A 21,403-nucleotide genomic window follows, 5' to 3' on the forward strand; every position below is an offset into this window, starting at 1 on the left:
GAGCTGAAATTTGCATAAGGCTTGACAATAATAATAAAAATCGATACTCGTTAAAAGGCAAGGGGCGTGGCAGGAGGGGAATGCAGACCCCCCCCCCCCCCCTGGAACTCTCCCCTCTGGTACTCATAAAAGACATTTGCATTGAGCAAAGCTTGCGAAGAAAAAAATGGAAATTGAAAAATGATGAATGAAATTGAAATGAGCAGCGTCCATAAATGTCGCCGGCAAAATTGATGTCTGTGAAAAAAGGCTGAAAAATTCAAATGGCAGCAGAAGGCGAGCCACAAAAAAAAAAAAAAAATTAAATTCCCATTTGCCGACAAATATGAGCCATGCCCATGGCATAAAGTGTGCAAAATGGACTCCAAATAGACTTTGCATCTATTTATAATAAATAAAAAAATAATATAAATACAAATTGTTGCTAGCTTTAGTTTAGCAGGCACTTGAACTGCATGTTAAATATTTGCCAGGAGGATTAAAGTGCAGTGTGAACGCATTTTAAAGTATTTTATGGTATTTTTTAGCTTGCTTTAGCTTTACGGGCTCTAGAAGTGCATGTTAAATATTTGCCAGGAGGATTAAAGTGCAGTGTGAATGCATTTTATGTTATTTTGCAGAATCTGCGAATACCCTAAAATGTGCTGCCTGCAAATAAAGCTGGCTGTTAACTGACATGCACTTTGTAGGCGATCCGACGGTGCCCGACCAGGGACATTTGACTATTAATATCGAGCGCAACTGTACTGCCTGGGGGTCATATGAACACACAAAAATAAAACGAACTTCAAATTGTTTCTAGCTGAACGCTTGATTAACATGTAAATGATTGATGACTCGACTAGTTAAGAGAAAAAAAACCGAAATTCAATTAAGTGAAATGCGAATATGGCCAAAAGAGAGGGAAAGAGAGGGAGAGGGAGGGAGAGTACAGCAACAACAAGGCAACATTCGGTCTTAGCAAATGGCCAAGTTGGCTTCTGCTTTTGGCCTTTTGGCATTTAAACGCGTTTGGCTTTCTTCTGCTTTCGGCCTGCCCGCCTGTTCGCCTGTCTGATTGGCACTCAAATGTCAGTTAGGATTTCGTGTGGCTGTTGCCGTTGCTGAATTTATACCTCTTATCGCAATTACAGGGTATGCTGGTGCATTTGCTCGAGATTATATAAATCGAGAATATTCGATAAATATCGATAGGCAGCCTGAGCGTTTCGCATATAAATCGAAGCTTAGATCATTTAAAATTGTTCAATTGCTTCGCTCTTTGGCTTAAAATCGATAAATATCGATATTAAGTCTTGGATTTTCCAGCATAAATCGAAGTTTAGAAAATGTATGTTTGAAACCGATAAATATCGATATTATGCATACATTTCGATATAACTCGATATTTAGCCTGGGCTTTTTGAGCATAAGTCGGAGCTTAGAAAATTCATGATTGAAATCGATAATTATCGGTATTTAGCTCAGGCGTTTCGATCGATATATCTCAACAACTCGCTTAATCGATAAATATCGTTAATCAGCCTAAAATGTAAATGCCATATTCGGCTAAGAAAAAAAAATAGCGAAAGCTCGGAAGTGAAAGCACATTTGCTGCCAACGTTTACTACAGGGTATCGCCGCGTCGAGCACTTTAAGTTGTCGCATGCAAATTGTTATGGACTGTTATTTTAGCCCGGCCAAAACTAATTAAGCCAATGCTCAGAGCCGAATTGGACTTTGATGAACTGTTCGCATGTGCGAGGTCGTCGGGAGGGAGGGAGGGAGGGGGGGCCAAACGCAATACGAGACGCATTTGCATAACAATTGGGGGGAAGAGGTGAGAGGAGGGTTGGCGGCTTGTTGCAGCGAGTTGCTGTTGCAGTTGCATTAATCTTAATTAATGCCATGTTGCAGTTGCACTTGCCGCATATTCCAGGTGCGTAGGAACGGGGGGGGGGAGGGTGCAAGGTTGGGTAAGGTGTGGAAGGGGAGACATTTTAATTAAGCGCCAGCTTTGGCAACTTGCAAGGATTCGATTTGGCTGCAAGTCGAAAGCGGTTTACTAATGAGAGACGGCCGCGGCGAGAGGAGGGAATGGAGCGGGGAGGCGGGGGGGGAGAGCATCTAAAGAGGGGGCAAGCGCATCTTAGCCCAGTTTTAAAGAAGAAGAAAACTCAGCTGCTGCTGCCTCGACCCAAATGTCAACGAAATGGCGCTGGGAAACGAAGCGCATGGCCCCAATTTCGGAGGCTGTTGCCGATTAGCTCCAGGCAAATGTTTGCCCAAAGCACACACGACTAGCAGATACCCTGTAAGCAGTTGAAAGCTCCGCAAGTGATGTAAAGTCCTTAACGCCTGATCTGTATACCCTGTGCACAAGTTAAAGGCGAGCATATTCATTGAAATGTGCAAATATTTCAGAAAATGTAAACTGAGAGCGGCAAATGAGACAAAACCAGCGGAACGAAATGGAATGGAATGAAGCAAAACGAAATGGGAACAAAGCGCATTGCAGAAACTTCTCTTTTTCCCTCTCTCTCTCTCTCTCTCTCTCTCTCATCTTATCCTCTACATATAACAGAAGTTGTTTGAGACAAACGCAGCGGAACGAAATGAAAATGTTTTTAAGACAAATCCATGGAAACGGAATGGAATGGAACGACACAAAATGGAATGGGAGAAAACGAAATGGAATGAATCGAAACGAAATGGCAACAAAACGCATACAGAAACTTTTCTCTTTCTCCTTGTGTCTCCCTCCCTCTCCTTCTCCCCCCTCTCTCTCTCTCTCCCGCTCTCTCTCTTTCTCGCTCAGCCACTGGCAAATTTGTTGCCTCAGCGGAATGCGATAAAGTTTTTAATTACAAGAGAGGGCGACACACATTTTTGCAACCATTAAAAACTTGCTGACACAACACAGAGACACACCAACACCCTCCTCCCCGCCCCTCTCCCACAGGCAAACTTTCCCTCCCCCAACCAAGCAGATAAACAGAGACCTTTTCGGCCAAAATTGTTGTTCTTCCAGTTTCAATTAACTGAAACAATTTTATATGACACCATAAAATATGCGCGAAATGGCAGCGAAAAGTAGCAGCACACTGAATTCTAGCTAAAAGTTGATAATATATACCCTGTAAAATATCCTACTTAAAGCTCTTGGATTTTAAATGCAGCCAAGGAACCCAAGGAACTCAGCTGTCAAACTTCGTAGAAAGTTATAAGCTATGGTTTTTTCTAAATCCAGGAAGTTTCGTATATGTTTTATCTTTGATTCTTGAGGTTATGAACCCAACGAATTGAAAGATCTAAGAACTAGCTATAGAATAATAGAATAGAATAAAATTCTATCTTAACTCTTAACTTAATGGACCCCAGGAACTCGGAGATCGTGAAATCGGAACAGTTTTATCATAAATATCTGAGATATAATCATGATGGACTCAAGGAACTCGGGGACTGTAAGAGCTTGAGTTGGAATATTTGGTATGTGAGCTCTTATAAAGGAGATAATTGATAATATTGTGTAATTAGAATAGTTTTACCTACTGCAACCCAGATATAATCATAATGGCCTCAAGTAACTCGAGAACTGTCAGAGCTAGGTTGCTCCAATTGAGGCAATGGACTGCTTGAGGCAATGCAATTAAAAAAACATGACGAGGCATAAGAATATGTTGTTGCAAATGATCGAGTAAACATGGGATGCCTTGCGAATACATTGAGATCGTTTAGCTAATGTCTAGCCAGGTGATTTTAGTCAGAACATTTGTATATGGCATTTGGTTAAAATTAGTTGCTTTCGTTTTTCAAATTCACGTTATTTAGACATCAACAATGCTTGCATGAGCGTGGCGTCTCCTCTTTCTGTTTGCAGACGAAATTCAAAGGAAACGGAGTAAAGTACACACACACACACACACACACGCATTTATCGTGAGGGTTAACAATTGGCGAGCAGGATGTGCGACGTGCAGCAGCTGCTCTGCGATCTGGGGCAGACGTTCAACAAATTCAAGGAGCTGCGACGCATCGAGCTGCTCAAGGTGCTCGGCCAGGTGCGTTGCTGTGAATGCGGCCACAGGCAGCGCATGCTGAGGGCTCGCGAACGGGCCGGCAAATGGCCGTCGCGCACACTTCAATTGCTTACCGCCTGCTTTATCCTCATGTTAGCGTTGCTCATCTGCTGGCTACACTTGGCGCGCAGATTCAATCATGCCCAAACGCACGGCAGCGGCGGCTGTCCCCCAACCTTATTCTATACCTACACCGACTGCGATGTCTATGTTTAGCATTCGCTCATTTCCGGTTAATTAGAATCGATTTATTGAACAGCCGCAAATCCTGACGCCAAGCTTCCAGCTAAAGAAACTCTCCATTTCAGTTTTCCACATTTTGGTATGTAACTTCTATTTTTTATGCATCGAAAAGTTATATTTGAAAATAATCCCAACCTGTTCTTTATTTTAGGTCAGCCCGCAAGAAGCTCTGAATGATTGTCAGCTTTTAGATTGTTTTATCATATAAATTAAAAAGTTTTTATTTATCTATAAAAGTTGATTTTCTTTTGCTAAGAACTTATTGGCACTCGGTATCTATCAGACTTCGATTTCACAAATTCTTTGTCAAAGTTCCCTAAAGAATATCAAGTTTTATCCCGCTCTGTACCCAAGAAACTCGGGATCTGTCAGGCTAAGAGTTGCCAAATTTGGTATACAAATTCTACAACAAATATTAGAGATTCCAAAAGAATATCAAGTTTTACCCCCCTCCATAGCCAAGGAACTCGGGATCTGTCGAGCCCAAAGCTGTCAAATATGATATATAGCTTATTCTACAAGAACTAAATGAAGTCTCTTCGAGAATATCTAGTTTTTTCTCTCTCTGTACCCAAGGAACTCGGGATCTATCAGGCATATAGCTGCCAAATTTGGTACACAGCTTCTTCTAAAAGAACTACGTGATGCCTGCTAAGGAATATCAGGCTCCGCCCATCTGTACCTCAGGAACTCGGGATCTATCAGACTTAGAATAAACCTTAACCTGCTTAGAGTAAACCAATATAATCTATTTGCATATTTACCAACTTCTAATCTCAACTCCTATAAAATCGAATAAAAATGCAAAAATATATAATTTCTGTTAATTTTAAAAGCTGCTTGTCAAATGAGCACAACAGAGGGCGCCAGCTAATGGCTACCAAGAAAAAAAAAAAAAGAAAAAAGAAGAAAATCTTTCTAAAACCTGCAAAAACAAATTCCTTTTCAATTCACTAAACAGCAACAAAAACAAAAGCAACAAAAAAAAAGTAGGCGATGCTTAACGCAAATTGCACAAACACACAAAAAATGTTTGTGCAACAGAGTAACAACACGCCCCCCTCTCCTCTTCCCATCTCCCCCTACCCCACTCCATTAAGGCTAAAATCAACATTTGCTAAATAAGAAAAAAAAGCTGCTAAAAAAAGTAAAAGAAATGAGAAACAAAATCAACAAATGCGCAGCACAAACTAAACCAGAGCAAGAGGGGCGCGTAGAGAGGGGGCGGTGGGTGTGCCAATGGGCGGCAGCCACGCCCATAAGCACAGCTTGTCGTTGGCGTTGCGTTTAGTTTTTCGCTGAATAGTTTTTCAATTTTTCTTCTTTTTTTTTTTTTTGCCACATTTTTTTTTCTGCCCTTCCCCGATTTTATTTTATGACTGGCCGCAAACCGCGGCGCAGTTCCGTGGGGGCGTGGCAGTGAGTAGGGGCGGTGCGGGGCGGGTCGTGGGTCTGTGCTCGTTATGAAGGCGGCTACCGACACTTGAAAGTGTTGCCAGGTTGTTGTTGTTGTTGTTGTTGCTTCTTTAACAAGAAACAACAAACAAGAGCAACAAAGGCGACAGCCGTGCGACATTAATTGAAGTTTGTTGAACCAAAAAGCTGTTTGCTTGGCCCCCATTCTAAATGAACTAGCCCTCCCACTGTCTCGCCCCCCTCTCTCTCTCCCTCTCTCTCTCTCTCTGGTAAGTAGCATCTTCTGGCAAAGCAGGAAGAAGAAGCTGCCTCATGTCACACGGTTCAACTTCGAGAGCTCTTCAATCAGCGCCTACAAAGTAAAGTATCTGACTGATTGGTTAAATGACTGATCGCCTGACTGACTGATTGATCGACTGATTGACTGGCTATTTGACTAACTAAGTGATTGGTTAACGGCAGGATTGATGGACTGATTGATTAGATGAGTGATTGACTAACTGATCGGGTATCTGATTGACTGACTGGTAGACTGGTAGAAAGATAGACCACTGATTGAAAGAGATCATGATTGATTAATTGATTTGGAATGACCGATTGGCTGACTGATTGACTGGCAAGCTGGCCGATTGATTGAGTGAGTGCTAGACTTGCTGACGATTTGGCTAACTAACTGATTGGTTAACGGACGGACTGATTGACTGATTGGTTAAATAACTGATTGACTAACTGACTGACTATAAGATAGTCTGGCTGACTGATTGGTTAACTGATTGGATATCTGATTGACTGACTGGTAAAAAGACTCACCGATTGAAAGACTTCATGAATGAATGATCGATTATCAGATTTGAAATGATCGATTGACGACTAGCTGGCCGATTGATTGAGTGCTCACCAGGCTGATTGATTGACTAACAAACAGATTGACTGACTGATTGCTCGCTAGACAGCTAAATTGTTCACATTAGCAAACTTTACTCTTGGGAAAATTTATTTTTCGTACGATCTTTGTGAAAATTCTTTGCAGACATATTTTTCACATTGCGGAAAATTGCCTAACTGACAAATATGTGATTTAGCGTGAATATCTTGCAAAATTTATTACGTTTCTGGTTAAATTTTTTGCTGTTGTTTTTTTCGTGTGAGATTTTCTTTGGGCATTTTCACAGATTTCCTAGAGTTTTCCTTTTGGTGCGCCGCATTCGTGAGGCAAATAATTGGGTGTACAACTGAATCGACCCTATGTAGCTAGACTACAATGAAATGGGCGCGACACTCGCTCTCATGATTAAAACTGCCGACTGTCGACTCTCGTCTGTTGTCATTCCCTGCTTCCCATTAGTACTGCCTTTGTGTGTGCGTTTTTCAGTTGTTTTTTCCTGTGTTGCGCATTGTCGCATTTGCAATTCGGTGATGCAATTCGACGGCAACAGCATCGGCTGAAGAAATAGCCAGGGCGTTTCTCACTTCATTTTTTTTGTTCGAAAGTAAATTAACAGCCTCTGCATACCCTGTAAAAATGGCTGGAGAGGTATCTTTAACTTGCAATCTTGAAGAGGGACCATCAAACAATACAATAGAGAGCCTAACTCTTGAAATATGGCATACCCAAACTGGGAACATGCGCATAGGGCCCCTCATACCCTGTAAAAGCGGTAAAAGGGGTATCTTACAATAGTGATAGTCAGCAGAGAGCCAGCAGGAGGCCACCAATCAACACATCCGGGAGCTTGAAGCATGAAGCTGCGTACAGCGTATCGCATACCCTGTAAAAATGCTTAAAGGGATATCTTACAATTGAAACAGCCAACAGAAAGTCAGAACTGGGCCATCAATCAATACAATAGAGAGCTTAGCTCTTGCAATATGGCATATCCAAGCTGGGCGCAGCGCCCAGGGTATCTCATAGTCGGGCATGCACGACGCTGGCCACTTCATTTGCTTAATAACAGCCAAATTGAAAGGGCGCACAGTCGCTGTCAGTGCAAAGGAAATGCCAGGGTCTTTGCCTTGCTCAACAATCCTTTGGCCACATTTCGAGGCGCCAAAAACCAGGTTCAATGCGCCCAAAATAAAAATAAAGAAGAGCAAGACAAACAAGAAGAAGAAGAAGATGTGGAACGGTCTTCTTCTATATGCTTTTGCTGCCACTCGCATAAACTTGACAAAGTTGCTGCGCAGACATTCAGTATTTTCCCCGGCCCGTTGCACATTGTGTCTACCCCTGCAACCCCCCCCCCCCCTCCTTTTCCACCACCATCACCAACCTTCTCCCCCCTCTTCTGCTTCGGTCTTCTTCTTGGACGACATCTTCAACTTTACGATTGTTCGTTGTCTGCTTTTGGGACTTTTTGTGGCAGCCATTAAAATTCAGATTGGCGCACGAACTTTTTAATACCTCTTGATTTTAGTGGGCACTTTCAGTATTTTTTGGTATTTTTACTTTGTAGTAAATACCACAAGAAACTCTTCAGTTTTTGCTGCTATGTAATCCATTTTATAGGAGGCGAAATGTTTGCCTACAAAATATCTATATAAATACAAAATTTTGGTAAAAAGCTTTGTTTAACATTTACAGAGCTCTATAGAAAAGTCGCTCGAGGACAAGCTTGCGGACATGTCCTGCAGTGTGTCCTGCCAGACAACAGGCATGACAGGTCATCGAGCGAGTCTTGCAGAGCTTTTATGTGAATGTCTTCTAATGACAAACCAAGTCTGTTGAGTTTCCTTGAGTGAAACACAGAACAGCTCAACTGTTGTGTAACTGCTCCAGCATACCGCACACTTGACAAATTGCAGGGTATAGCATCTAAGTGTATTGGAGCTTGCATTTGCCAAATTGACTTTTGGGGTTTTTGCTATTTTAGCTGACTTTAGCCGCTTATCTCGCATTTGACAGCTGCTCCGCCGGTTGGCAGCCACTTTGCGTCATTTTCTGAACGGACTTTTGGCAGCCGGCAACTGTATTAAAGTGTGGCAACTCTGCAGCTTGATGTTGGGCAACTCTGCAAACTTATTTTCGCAAAACAACAATTCAATTAAAGTTAAAACTTAATTATAATATGCTAATCCTGCCAAAGCATGATAATGTGGCCTGACACTGCCAGAGTTGCCACGGCTTGCATAGATCTAACAACTCTGCAAGTAAATTTATTTAACTATTTTTCATTTAAAAAAAACATATATTTATCTATAATGCATTTATTTAAATGCTCTTGTTTTTTATTTAATGTGAATTTGGCTAAGCGCTGTCAGAGTTGCCACTGTTTGCATACATCTGGCAACTCTTTAAGAAAATGTACTTGTTTCTATTTCAGAACAAGAAAACTAAAACACTTTTGGCTTATTTAATTTTAATTTCCAGCCGTTTTTAGCTTATTTCTCAAAGAATAATTTGCCAGAGTTGCCACTTGCTAGTTTAAACATTGACACTTGGCAGCTCTGCAGTAAAAACCAAGTTCTTTAGGATTGAAATATATTTTAAAGTTTTCAGCGTTGCCAGAACCGGTCAGGGTTGCCACTGCTTTTTTCTAGGCTTTTTCTTGTGTCACTGCGAATTTCGCCTGACGCTGCCAGAGTTGCCGCTGCGTCAATTTGGCAGCGCTGCACGCAAATTATGTTTACGCCTGCCTTAAAGAAAAACCGAAGGGGTTTTAAATTTCTTGAATTTTAATCTCAACGTTTAATTTAGCTGCCGCTGCTAGAGTTGCCTTGTGCTTGTGCTACAGGCGCGCAAATATTTGCGCAAACAATGCCAAGTTTCGTCCACTGAACACAAACAAAATGGCGTCCAGTGGGCGGGGCGGGGCGGGGCGGTGCGGGTGGAGTTGGAGGTTTGCAGCTGACGTTTGGCTTTGTTGTAATTGCCGCTGGCTATGTGCCACCTGTGCGCTCTGCTGGCAGCCCTGCCAGCGCCTTCAGCCTCCCGCCACGCCCACACAGACACACATACACACACACACACACATCGTTTCAAGGACACTTTGACTCCTTGGCAGCCTCCCTGTGGCGCCCCTTCCCTCTCTTCCCGCCCCCTCACACAGCAACACGCCGCACATAAATCAACGCCGTCTGCTTGAGCTTCCGCTTTTGCAATTCTCCCTTTTCCTCTCTCTCCCTCTCTCTCTTCCCGCTTCCCTCCTTTTGCTTTGCTCTGTGTTGCTTTGTTTGCCTGTCTACGCTTTTCTTGTCCCTACCCTCCCCACCCCTGCGCCCACAACTCCCTTCCCCCCATCCTTAGACAATAAAAATGGAAAGCAAACAGAAAAAAAAAACACTCAAAAAAGCATTTTCTAGGCTCCATTTCCAGAGTTGCAAAATGTTTGGGGTAGTCTCGCCTAGCGAATACCCTGTTAAAGCTTGAATTTTAAGCAAATCTATGGAGAGTTCAAGTAAGTCTAATATAATAAATATGTATATAAATATTGAAATGATAAATAATTAAATAAAATAAATATTGAATCTTCCCCTATATTTGCTTTGAGGTTTGTGTATGTATGTTTGTATTTACCACGACAGACTCTATAGGGTATATATATATTTTTGATAAGGACGACAAGCTAATTCGGTGTCAACCGAGTTACAAGTCTTTTTCCGATAACTTTCGATAACTCGCCCATCGATATCGATATACCTTTTTAGGCAAGCATGTATTGTAGCCTTTAAAAGTAAAGACTCTTGGAATAGCATATCTTAGAGTTAACACAGATCTGAAATAATGTTTGTACATACAGAAAAAAAACGAGAACGAGATAGAAAGAGAGAGAGAGAGAGAGGGAAGGAGAGAGTGGGAAAGAGAGAGTTGAAAAGAGAGAAGGGAGTAAAGCCTTGCGCTTTGGTACACAGACACTCTTCTTTGCCATATTCGAGCCCTGAAAATACCATCAAGATCGGACTATAAGTTCCGATGCTCAACGAGAATGCAGTGTGAAGAGGAAGCACAGCTGTTGCATAGACTGCGACTAGTCGGGCACTCCCTGCAGTTCCAATAGCAACTGATATCTCCCAAGTCTTCGACCGTCTGCAACTTTCGATTTGGTATTAAAAAAATTGTTGCTAATTTAGCGCAAAAGTCGATTTGTTTGCCAGCTGGCAATTTGCTAGCAACAGGATATCATGTTAAACATCCTGCGGACAAGCTCGTGCAGGAGAAATCCTATTTTTATTACGTTTATCCTTTGGGTTTTTATGGACGCCCATTAAACCATCAAATTCGCATAAGGCGCACATCCATTCGGCATTATGTCTGCCTCGCTGTCCGTCTTCAGTTCTCCTTTTCCCTTTGCACTGTTTCCTGTTGTTGTTGCTTGGCAAACACATTTGGCAAGGGGTTGACTTGATGTCTAGAGCGGGTTGCGTTGGGGGTTGTGACTCGTTTTGCCTGTTTGATTGATTGATTAATCAATTGATGGGCTTTACGAGAGAGTCAACAAATCGAAAATAGATTTATTCGAGACTCGGAAATCGCAATAGCTTAGTCAAAAATATATTTAAAAAAAAGTTAAAATAACACCTGCTGCCAAGGCCGTCAGCTAGAACAAGCAACTTGAACCAGCAACTTCTCTAACAGCTGGTTCATTTGAGACTCAGAAGTTGCAAAAGTTGACGCAGCACTTTGTCAAAGATATATATTTCTAAAGTAGCACCTGCTGCCAAGGCCTGCAGCTAGAACAATACCATTATTTATTGGGTTTGAATCAGCAACTTTTCCTACAGTTGGTTCATTCTAGACTCAAAAGTTAGTGGAGCGCTTAGTCAAAGATATATTAATAAAGCAGCAAAAGGTAATGTTAACATTCAACCTAACTAGTCTGCGACTAAGAGCATAATTTAGTTGGTTTGAACCAGCAACTTCTCCGCCAGTTGCTTTATTTGACACTCAGATATATTTATGCAGTAGCAAAAGGTAATGTTAACATTCAAGCAAACTCGTCTGCGACTAAGAGCATAATTTAGTTGGTTTGAACCAGCAACTTCTCCTCCAATTACTTCATTTAGACAGCTCAAGCGCACAGAACTGTAAAGCTGAACTTATCTTGGCCTCATTAAATGTAAATAGAACTTAAATATGCATAGATTAAGGTGAATGCCGCAGAAATAATTCCAGGAAATTCAAAGAAAGTTCAAAGGGCAAATGCTGTGAATAGCGTGCCCAGGGCTTAATCTAGAGCCTAATCAGCATTTGGAAAATTCAACAAAAAAGCACATATATTCGTCCGAATTCGACTTTAATAATAAAATCACAAAGACGCTTCAAATTTCATGAGCTGGCCAAAGATTTGTGCAGAAACTTTGATGGCAACAACAAACAACAAAAAATGTAAGTATAAAGAAATGTGTCTGTGTGGACGTTGCCCTGCCCCGCCAGCCACGCCCACCCAGTACAGACTGAAAGTGAAGTCGGTTTTACGGTAAATGGTACATGGTGTATATGTGAGGTTAGGGTGAGTCCCCACCCCCTCACTCTTCTTCTTCTTCTTCTCTTTTTGTGTATATACGCATGGAAGGGCCCAGGCAATTCAGCTTCACTTTTGCCGCGGCCTGTTGCTAGAAAACCAAGAAATGACAGACCCACAAATCTAGCTACACATTTTGTGCTCAAATTGCAGTTTGTATACCCGGTATAGCTCTTTGAAAAGGGGTATATTGCCTTGGACCTTATCACGGGTTTCATTCAGCACAGTTTGAAAGTCACAGTTAGAATTAAACTTTAAACAAAGTACAGTTTTAGATTTACAGTTTTACCCTGTAATAATACAGGGTAATCTTTGTATACCCTGTAATAAATGGCATTGCTGTCCAGCTTATTTAGGCTTCGATTTTGAAAGGTTTCGAGACAATATATCGATAACTTTTCCCATTTGCCCGAAATGATAAATATCGAATTGCAAAAATCTGATTACAGGGTATTGACCAGTCGAGCACGTTCTGCTGCAGGACTAACGGTTTGCTTTCAGCCCATTTTCCCGCTGCTAAAAGACGTCAAATTCAATTCGGGCAGCTCAACAAAATGTTTCTTTCATGTGCCGCAAGCGACACGCCAAAAAAAAAAAATGGTACCAGGAACAGGAATAAAGGCAGACACAAACCCAAACACACACACACACACACACGCACACATGGACATGGACACGGACACGGGACACGGACAGGTGCCAGCGGAAGCTGCACGAAACGGAAGTGTACAACAAGGTGGAAAATAGAAAAGAAAAACAACGCAACAACTTTTCGGGGCACAACGAAGCCAGAAGACTCTTTCGGGATGAAGTCGGAAAAGCGAACAGGCAAAGCCCGAAATCAATTTCAAATTCAATCCGTAATCCGTAATCCGTAATCCGTAGTCCGTGATCCCTAATCCGTTTGAATTGTGAGCACACAAAGTGACCATGGAGTTCCAAGCAAATATGGGTTGACAACCAAATCAGCTCGATTAAAGACTGAGTCGAGACTGCTCGACTGGCAGATACCCTGAAGAGATATCTAATAGCCTGATTCCATTGCCAACATTTCCTACATTAACAGTAGATTTACATTGCATTTACATTTACTAACAGTAGATTTACATTGCATTTACATGTACATTAACATTTACTTTGCATTAACATTAACATTAACATGTACTTTACACAACGAATATCCAGTTTGTAAATGTAAGAAATGTTGTTCAAAGTGGAATTAGGCTATAAACTTAAACGTGCTGATTCTTTCCTTTGTCCCACTCTTTGAGAAATTCTCATTTAACTTCTGCGAGAGTATATAAATATTCTAAAATATCAAGTCTCCAGCTTTTCCAATTTTAATCGAAATATCTTAATTGAAATCTAAAGTTAATCAAAGAACAGCTAAGTTAACCTAACTTAAGTTGAATTTTGAGTCAGTTGTTGCTTAAAACTTTGTTTTCTTTTGTGTGCAGTGAATTTCAATTGTTTTCCCAAGTGATTCAACAAATTGCAGGCAAGTTTTTGTAAAAGTTCTGGAAAACTATTCAAAGAAGGTTTTTCTCTTACTAAGATTTTTGATTTGTTGTGAGTTTTCATCAAAGAGAAGTTGTTTCTTTTGTTGCAAATCAGCGATAACTTGAAATGTTTTCTTAAATTCGATTAAAATCGATTTCGATATCTTGCTATTTCGATAAATGCTAATTGGCCAAAAATTGAATTAGACGGAGCGTAAAGTCCTTAAAATCTAGTTACTTATGCCTTAACACGCAACACAAAGCGGAACTCTCTTCCGTTCCTCTTCTTCTCCCAGCTATCTGTGTTTATTTTATACTTCAAAGTGTTAAAGAGCTTGTTTATGTTAAGTTTAATGTTTATGTTAATGAGGGATGTTAACTGTTAACGTTTATGTTAATGTTAATGTTAATGTTAATGTTTACTTAAAGTGGGCTCAGTGAAGTATGTATGCATGTGCATATATCTATAAGGTGTTTATCCGGCTAGAATTTATATATAGACAAAATATAAAATAATTTGCTTTTCGAGATATATCTAGAGATTAAAAACATTTCACTTCACGACAAAATGGTATTTCGTTTGATTTTAAAGGGTATTCAAGCAGCATTATTATCAAGTATACGACGTGTGTGTTGTTGTTGTTGCCCATTGAGCAAAGTTGCGAGAAGCCTTTGCGGCTGCAGCAGCCACAACAAAAACGAAAAACAAAAGCAAAAGCAGCAACAACAACTTTAAAGCTGCAACAGCCAACATGAATAACTGTTCATCTGCAGTTGGCAGAGGCTGCTGCTGCTGCTGCTGTGCCATATCTTGAAGCGACAGCAGCAGCAAGAACAACAACAAAAGGTGTCTGCCAGAATGGTAACAACAACAACAACAACAACAACAACAACGGGAACAGGAACAACGGGAAGAACAGCAGCAGCAAGCAGCGCAGACGACAAAGCAAACGGTAAACTCCAAAATGCTTCAAAAGGAGCAGAGAAAATCGATAGATTTCGGCAGATACACACACGCAAAGAGACAAACGCACACAGACACACACACACACACACACACACACACACACACACACACACACACACACACATACACAGACAAAAGGCCTGAGGCCTGCCGGCGACTGTTGATATGCTGTATACGCAATGTTGAACAGAGCGACTGAGAGGGCAAGTTTGAGCGAGAGCGTGAGAGAGAAAGAGAGGAAGTGCGGGAGGGGGGGAGGGGGGGATTGTCAAAAACAGCTAGAGACTGAGTGGGAAGCGTGAGCGAGAGCGAGGGTGGCGCGCGGGGTGCATAATAAAATGTTGCCGGAATTTGAATTTTGATGATGATTATTATTATTGTGTTTCTGTTGTTGTTGTTGTAGCTGCTGCGCAAAAGTAGTTGCGGCCGCACGCAGAAGCCAGTCGCAAATATTTGCTCATCCCTGTAAAAAAAACAAGAGGTACTAGTCGGAAGCTCCCGACTAGGGTATACCCTGAACCCTCTTCTTCCAACATCAAATGCATATATATATTCTAGTTTAGAAGCTATATGTCAAGTTTGGTGACTCTAGCTCTTATTATTTACCAGAATTGCCCAAAAAACTGGATATCGATATCGATTTTTATCGATTGCTTGGAAACGGAGGGAGTTATCGATTATCGGAAACAAACTCGATCTGCGCGGGAACTAGAAGCATCTAAATCTATAATTTTAAGTCTCTAGCTCTTATAGGTTCTGAGATCCTTGCGTTCATATATACGGACGGACGCACGGACGGACGGACGGACGAACAGACAGACGGACATGGCTAGATTGACTCGGCTATTGATGCTGATCAAGAATATATATACTTTATGGGGTCGGAGATGCTTCCTTCTGCCTGTTACATACATTTGGATTTTGCACAAATACAATATACCCTTATACCCATTTTTAATGGGTTCAGGGTATAAAAACATGCATAGAAAACAACAAAAACAACTAGTTTTCTTTTCTACTCAAATTCAACGAGTTTAGCTTTTGATTGAAATGAAAATACAGCAGTCGCTCGCTTCAGAGAACTTTAGGCAGTTATTCAGCATTTATATATAAAATATTATACAACACGTTAACCAACACTTTACTTGAAGAGAAACTTGTTAAAAATAAGCAACATTTGATGCATAGCAAACAAAAAACCTTCTTTATATATTTCAAATGTTTGCAGTTTTTACGCCATCAGGTTTAATATAATAAATGTGATATTATACAACACGTTAACCAACACTTTGTGCTCCCCTTGCTAAAGCATTGCATTGCACTAAAACGTGCTTCAATTACAATTTCGTAACTTCTCTAGCAATTCGTTTTCCAATTGGAAATCGTAGACTTTGAGCGAAAATAACTTTTATATTTGTAACATATTCTACTTGAGTTTCATTTCGCTGCACGCTTATTGCGTTGCTTATCGCGTAATCTCTAATTACTTCTCACTTTGCTTCTCGCTGCCATCTCCAATCAGATTGTGTGCGATGGAAGATAGTTTTCCCCTCGCTTAGCTAATTTTTTATATAATTTCCCAGTTCGTTTCACGTTCATGTGACCCCCCCCCCCCCCCCCCCCCTGCCCCACGGTTGTCCTTTGGCCCCACTTGGCCAAGTTTGAACCCCCGTCCATCCCTGCCCCCCCCCCCCCTTGCCGTTTAGCTGCTGGCATCCTTTTTGGTGTCCGGTGTCCGTTTTAATTGCATCAGTGTCGCTTGATTTAACCACAGTGCTCGGACTCAATATCAAAAATTGTCAGAGCAAATGTTACATAAACGGACAGGCACACCTCCTCGAACACACACACACACACACACCTCCTGACACACACAACTGCGCAGGATAATCAATGGAAAACTGTGCGGAGAACCTTAACATTTGGGTCAGAGGCATTAAAATAGAAAAATAAAGGAAAAAAAAACACGTATAAATAAGCAAAGGCAAACCAGAAAGCATGCTCGACCAGCAGCTACCCTGTAACTTCTGTGGCTTAAAGAAGCAGTTCGGGGACACATTCCATTTCTTCTCCTTGTGGCAAAAGGATGACAACAATTGTGACTTATATCTTCACGCAAAACTAACTAAATGATTGTGAATTGGGTATAAGTTGCTTTGTTAGCTAACAGCTTTGCTTCTCGCTTCTTGCTATGCTTCTCGCTTCGGTTTTTCCTTTGCTTCCTACTTATATTCACACTGCTTGTGGTTCTAACTGCCTTCAAGCTTCTCTATACAACTTCTTTCTTCATTTTAAACACTAATTTACCACACTGCTCGTTTTGTTTTAGCCTTTATATGTTTTAATGATCTGCTTCTCGCTTCTAGCTTTGCTTCATATCATATCATATCTCAACTTATTTTTTCACTGAATACTTTATATCCCGCATTGCAAGGCACAGCTTGTCGCTTCTTTCTTTGCGTTCCCCTAAATTTGTTTGCTAATTGTCTTTCAGCCTTGCATTTCAGCTTCTCCCTTTGCATAACATCCTTATTGCTTCTCTCTATTCAGCTTGCTTCACTTTCACTTCACTTCATTTCTTAAAACGCTCTCAGTTTGCATCTAGCTCAGATTTCTCTGCTTACTTCTTATTTCACTTCTCGCAAGAACTCCTTTTATTTAGTTTTAATCTTGAAACTTCTTTTGCTACTCCCTTTAACTATATTCATCAACTCAGACTTTAATTCTCTCTGCTGTTACTTTTACCTTTTCTTCCATTGCTCTTAACTCGTTTAACTTCTTTCTCTGCTTCTCACTTTGCTTAAGTTCTTCCGCTGCTTCGCTCTTTAACTTCTTCCTTTACTTCTCACTCTGCCTGCCTCTCATCGCCCGCTAGCATCACGCCGTTAGTCACATAAAGGAGCTCGTGCCTAGATTTATTGCACGTGCCGCTTGTCTAATCGCTTCTCGCTGCGCTTGTTAAGGTGTCTGTTGCTTTAGCTAGGGGCGTATTACGGCCACGCCCATTTGTCTGTAACGGAAATGTAGGCAACGAGACGACAACAACAACAACTGGAAACAGTTAACAAGGGGACAACAGCACAAATGTAGAAAGGAGACGTGCTTAGCGTAGGAGTGGAAGGGAGAAGCGCAGGCAAATGCAATTTCCAGCAGCGCACAATGGCCGGCACATAAACTGGCGACACCTGGCGGCTGTTGGTCGCAAATTACAGGAAAGCGGAAATGTGGCAAACCGAATCCTTTGTTGCAAATTGTAAGCCGTGCCACCGACTGCAGCTGGAACCGCTGAACCATTGAACCGCTAATGAACCGTTAATGTCGAGAGATAGAGAGAGGAAGAGAGAGACAGGGTTACAGCCAGAGTTGCCTAAGTGCCAATAAAAATGTTGCCAACTAACTTGGCAAAGCTGTCAAAGCCAAACACATACTCTCACACAACTTGGCCAAATGCCAGGCATTTGTTTTCGCCTTCCGGCTTCTTTCTGCTGCTACACGCTTCTTCCGCCGACTTGAGGCAGTTCCTCTGAACCCTGTGATAATAAAGCTGATGCTTTGTGAGTTGTCACAGCTATTGAGCAATCGACATATGCATTGTCTCATTGTCTCAGTGACAGCTGGGAAAACTTTTTGGTTCACAGACTCTGCGCATCAAGTTGACGAGTTCATTGAAAAAGAAAATCCATTAGATAATCACATGGCTAAAAAAAAACTCGAACCAGGCTTTCCCACCAGATGAAATTGGCAATTCGGATAGAAACTTACTTCTGGTCCGACTAAGTTGAGATTTTGTTTAATTTTAATTCAAGTCATTTGAAATGATCTTTGTTGACATGCATTTGCGACATGTTGCAGCATTTGCATCAAATCCACCGTCAAGTGCGGAATATGAGTGAAAATCACATAGTTCAAGTGAATTTGGGACAGCTGCTGCTGATCAACAAGTCTTTGGGATATTAAATCATATTCGAGCAGATCTTAGTTGAGCTACAAATGTCAGTTGTCGATGAATCCAGGCGAATCACAGCGGAATTGGGTATGGGAAATGGGTGGAAAGGCGCGCGGAACAACTGAGATAAGATGAAACACAATGTGACAGCTGTCAAAGCACAGCACGAAAACAGATTGAAGAAGGTGACGAGAAAGGCAAGCAGCGGGAAGGAGCAGGAATAGCAAAGATAGCCAGAAATAGTCTATGGGAATGCAGCAAAGTGAAAGAGAGAGAGTGAGTGGGAGAGTGAGAGAGTGAGAGAGAAGTGTTTATCAGGAAAAACCACCCAAAAATCTCGGCTGGGGACAAGACAAGTATACGGAGAGGGGGAAAAGGATGAGGCGAGCAGCTGTTGTTGCCATAACGAGGACAACAACACTCAACGCTGATGATTATGTGGAGCAACAAAGGGGGGATAGGTGGCAAAAGAGGGGAGGGAATGTGGGTATTATGGATAAAGGCAGGCAAAGTTGCGTTTAAACGGATTTCATCACGAGGCACAAAATTCAATTTAATTTAGCAGGAAGCACAAAAACAACCCCCCCGAAGCTCAAGAGGGTTCAACAGGGAGTGAATGGAGGGGCGAGGGGGATAGCTGTTTAAGAAGGGGGCACTTTCGAGTTGCCCTTGCCCTTAAAGTCTTGTTGCTTAAAAGTCTTCGCGAACTCCAATTAATCAATTGCGCTCAACGCTTTATTTTGAATTTTTCTGGTCGCTTTTTCGCCGAATTTTCCACTGCATTTTCTTTAACGATTTTCCGTTGATTTGACTGCACAATTAGCCTTTTTTCGGCTGATTAACCCTTGAACTGGATATCATCTGGCAACTCCCTCTTGCATATGAAATTGAACTCTCTCTCCTTCTCTCGCCCTCTTCTCTCTCTCTTTCTCTCTTCTCTCTCCCTTGCTCTCCCTCTTCCATGCTTCTGCAGTCTGCGGTTAACCCTTTGGTCACATATATTTCATCAGCTCTTCACGCTTCTCACTTTAATTGTTTAACCTTTGAGCTTTTGAGGCCAGCTTTTTGACATCTCTCCTCCCTCTCTGCCTCTCCCACTCTCGCTCTCTCTCACTTTTTCTCTGGATCTTCTGTCCTAGACTAAGTTCATTCAATGCATTATCTCACGCTTTTTGCTTATAGCTAAAATCAACGATTTATGTTCGGAGAGCTTTTTTAAGAGCTTTAAGTTCTTTTAATCAGCTTTAATATTTTTCAGCCATGTGCTCCACATTTCTAAAGTTTTAAAGCTGTTTTTTGCAATAGTTGAAAGCTGCCTAAACTTCTCTTTATCTTTAAGTTACACTTGATTATTGTCAAGTTTGTAGAGCTTAGCTTTAAGGATAGCTTTAAAGCTTTCTTAGCTGAGTTAAAAATCTTTCAACGTGTATTTCTTTTTTCTTTCTAATATCTATGTTTGTTTTGTTACAGATATTACCTAGCTAATTTGATAGTTAGATATAGCTCTAATTAGATTTTCTTTAAACGGGGCTTGTTAACTTTCAGTTAATCGAAAGCTGAATCGTTGTTAATTCAAGCAATTCACGACCAATTGCCAATTGTTGCGAAGCACCTGAATTTTGCATTGTCAGGGTCGTTGTTGAAATCCCATTTAACACCTGAGTCTGAGTGTGAGAGAAGGGAAAGAGGGGGAAACAGAGCGAGAGAGAGAACGAGGAAGACAGAGAGTTTAAGGTAAAGCAAAAAATTAACTGCAATGCACAAACTATGGCAATAAATCTGTTTTAGGCGACGTGGCCAGAGCGAGACAGTGTGGCTGTCGCATTGATAATCACTCCACACACACACAGACAGAAACACCTCTGTCAGGTGTGTGTGTGTGTGTGTGTGTTTGTGAAGGACAGACTGCAGCTGAGGGCAGAAGCATTTAAAAAGCGGAAATCAGGCAGACGACATAAATACACAGAAAGCCGCAGCTGGGGAATGAAAGCGAAACAGGCAGACAGAGACAGAGAGAGAGAGAGGTAGGGAGAGACAAAGAGAGGGAGATATTGAGAGAGAGGGAGAGATAGAGAGTGAGTAGAGAAGAGCATGGGAGCTGTTGCTAACAAGTGCAAGAAGACAAACAGACAGAGAGAAAAAGAGAGGGAGACGAAGAGAGAGAGAGAGAGGGAGAGAGAGAGAGAGAGAGAGAGAGAGAGAGAGAGAGAGAGAGCGAGAGGTTGCAAAGTTAGTGTCGTCACGCCCACGTTCCCCGTCATTAAATGGGCGCCCCGTTTGCTTAGAATTTCCCACACCATGTTCTGGGGCTTTAAAAACGCTTTTGCTTAGCGTAAGGCGACGTTTAGATAATTGCGTGGAAAAGCGATTTGGCATTAGCCAAAAGCCAGTGGAAACGTTTTGCGGTCAGCAAAAAAGCGAGCGGAAAAATCCGCAGAAAAAGTAGAAGAAGAAGAAGGCTCTAAGCGCTAATGACATTAATGTTAAAAGAACAGTTATCGTGGTAAAGTGGCAAGCTGGTCGTAGTTGTGCTCTTATTTGATCAAATTTGCATTTTTCACAATTATCGATAAATTTATCGATACATTTTGTTCTTAAAAAGCTTAAATAAGCATGTCGAAATATGAAAATGGCTGGAAATAGAAATTGAATGGAAATAGAACTAGAAATAGCTACTGATAATCCTATCGATAACATGTGTATCGATAAAAGCGTCGATAAACACGTTAGCTATGCAACACCTATGACAAACTAAGTAAACAATCGTGTATCGAACTTCGTTGAAATATTTGCAAATGGCAATTCCTAAATTAATT

At 41.4% G+C, this 21,403-nt stretch overlaps 2 protein-coding genes across 5 annotated transcripts in view; one reads left to right on the forward strand and one right to left on the reverse strand.

Annotated features, from left to right (window-relative positions):
* Ptp10D (Protein tyrosine phosphatase 10D) overlaps window positions 1–21,403 on the reverse strand; it is a 72,967-nt gene that overhangs the window by 27,187 nt on the left and 24,377 nt on the right. The window lies entirely within an intron of this gene.
* Window positions 3,740–4,601, forward strand: LOC6634796 (uncharacterized). Of its 2 annotated transcripts, XM_070210378.1 has the most exons (3): window positions 3,740–4,040; window positions 4,156–4,380; window positions 4,453–4,601. In XM_070210378.1, exons 1-2 carry the CDS (start codon window positions 3,945–3,947, stop codon window positions 4,297–4,299), a joined length of 240 nt encoding a protein of 79 aa, XP_070066479.1. In that variant the 5' UTR covers window positions 3,740–3,944; the 3' UTR covers window positions 4,300–4,380; window positions 4,453–4,601. The 2 variants fall into 2 exon arrangements, with proteins under 2 accessions (XP_070066479.1, XP_002058132.1); XM_002058096.4 differs by having other exon boundaries at window positions 3,742–4,380; window positions 4,453–4,600.

Source organism: Drosophila virilis, chromosome X, assembly GCF_030788295.1.
Source record: "Drosophila virilis strain 15010-1051.87 chromosome X, Dvir_AGI_RSII-ME, whole genome shotgun sequence".
NCBI lineage: Eukaryota > Metazoa > Arthropoda > Insecta > Diptera > Drosophilidae > Drosophila > Drosophila virilis.

Bases quoted from the DNA above. Each gene is read 5' to 3' on its own strand.
- LOC6634796 (XM_002058096.4), top strand. From the start codon at position 3,945: ATGTGCGACGTGCAGCAGCTGCTCTGCGATCTGGGGCAGACGTTCAAC.